Here is a 1788-nt window from a genome sequence, read left to right on the forward strand (position 1 = left end):
GAGCACCATGTCATGGGACCTTTAATGCTTATTTAACCCCCATTTCACCAAAAGCTGCAGGAGCTACACCTGAAGGGGGCAGACCTCACAGTGCTGGACCTATCGGGCTGCAGTTTGCTGTACCACGCTGTCGGTACAGGAAGCAAAGAGATGGTCCGCTATATCCTTGACAATGGTAAATGAAGCATACAGTATATGTCGTCGTTAAATGAGATGAAGTGAAATGTTAATGTTGGTCGAATACATACTTGCTTCTGGACCTGCATGGGAGATGTCAGAGTAAACCATGGTGTTTTATTTGAAATCGCATAGTTCAAGTGTCGTTTAGTTTTAAAAGGTCATGATTCAACATCATAAGAAAATATCAGTACTTACCACTAGTATGAGACAGAATGAGAATTTATGTCTTAGATGTGATGTTTGAGAAGTGAGTTTTTTATCTTGACATTGTTAAATTTTAATTATGAAAAGACAATGTAATGTTTTTGTTATACAGTAGCTAGGAAGTAACATTTTAACAACATAATTACAGGTATGGGATATAAAGCACATTCTTTCAGTTAGTTTTTTTTAACTATTTGTTCCCCATTTCGCTGATCATCAGTTGCCACTGTGACTCACTTTGTGAAAAAAATGATATATTTTGAGTTCACAAAAAACCTGTGAACATTGACAGATATTTTTGATTGACTGTGTAGTGGGTCATTGATATTCAGAAGTAAATCTGGTCTGTCTCTCTGCAGTAATCTCCTTTCATCTGTTTGTTTTCCAGCTCCAAATGACCTGCTTGATGTCACAGAAAAACTACAGTAAGTCATGGATGCCTTTATCACAACCAAACCATTCAACGATTCAGTATTAAAGTTGAATTTAACAGATTATAAAGTGATTTAAGATGGTTTAATCCATTGATGATCCTGTGAGGAGAAAAAAAGATGGTCACACCGTGGGTGACACAGTGTGTTGTGAAACTCTGAAAGTTTGTTCTGTGAGTGTAACACCAGCTTTGAAGTTGTTTCACTGGGCTTTGGTCTGTCTATATGTGCTGGGCATCCTAACAAGTGTATCAAATGTGAAAAAGAATAAATATGAAAAGCCAAACAAAAGCCATGGGGTGCCTGATTGCCATTGGTGGTTGACTCTCACAAGATGATAAGGGTGGCTGTTATCTCATGCTTGCTCTCTCTCTCTCTCTCCTTCTGACTCTGTACTCTGGATCACCAGTGGGGAGACGGTTCTTCATCTAGCTGCATCTCTGTGCCACAGGACTATCTGTCATTATCTGGTAGAAGCAGGAGCCTCACTGATGAAAACAGACCTACAGGTATGTTCTGTACACACGCGTACGTGTGAGTCCAATATTTACAGTACACCATTTAACAATTTAACTGACTTTAAATGCATAAAATCACATACATTTTACTGGAAATCACTTTTTGTCACTCCAATACTTAAAAGGCTCATTTTCAATTGCTATTTCTTCATTTTCCAACTGATTAGAAAGTAAGACAGAAAAACCTGACTCATTCCTGGGGACCTTCTGACTGTGTTGTGCTGATTTCAAAATGGCTACAGAGACAATTCTTTCCTTAACCAGATGAACAAGAAGAACTTTCCATTAACGTTGGAATAAGTTGGCGGCTTTGGTTTGTGTCATTTGCCGAGTAATATTTAACTGTGTTAAACATCGACTCTCCTTCTGAGATACCAGAATAGTTTCCTCTGCTTTGACCCTCATGTTGTCCTTGGGTCAAATTTGACCCGTTTTTTTTTTTTTTTTTGGGTCAC

General features: G+C 38.3%; 1 protein-coding gene across 1 annotated transcript in view; it reads left to right on the forward strand.

Moving 5' to 3' along the window:
* The window catches only part of dgkza (diacylglycerol kinase, zeta a), a 154233-nt gene that overhangs the window by 140358 nt on the left and 12087 nt on the right, over positions 1-1788 (forward strand). Inside the window, exons 32-34 of the mRNA XM_032505889.1 lie at positions 55-175; positions 773-809; positions 1225-1324. Of these exons, the coding sequence (XP_032361780.1) occupies positions 55-175; positions 773-809; positions 1225-1324 (258 nt within the window). The remainder of the gene's footprint in view (positions 1-54; positions 176-772; positions 810-1224; positions 1325-1788) is intronic.

This window comes from Etheostoma spectabile, chromosome 24 (genome assembly GCF_008692095.1).
Source record: "Etheostoma spectabile isolate EspeVRDwgs_2016 chromosome 24, UIUC_Espe_1.0, whole genome shotgun sequence".
NCBI lineage: Eukaryota > Metazoa > Chordata > Actinopteri > Perciformes > Percidae > Etheostoma > Etheostoma spectabile.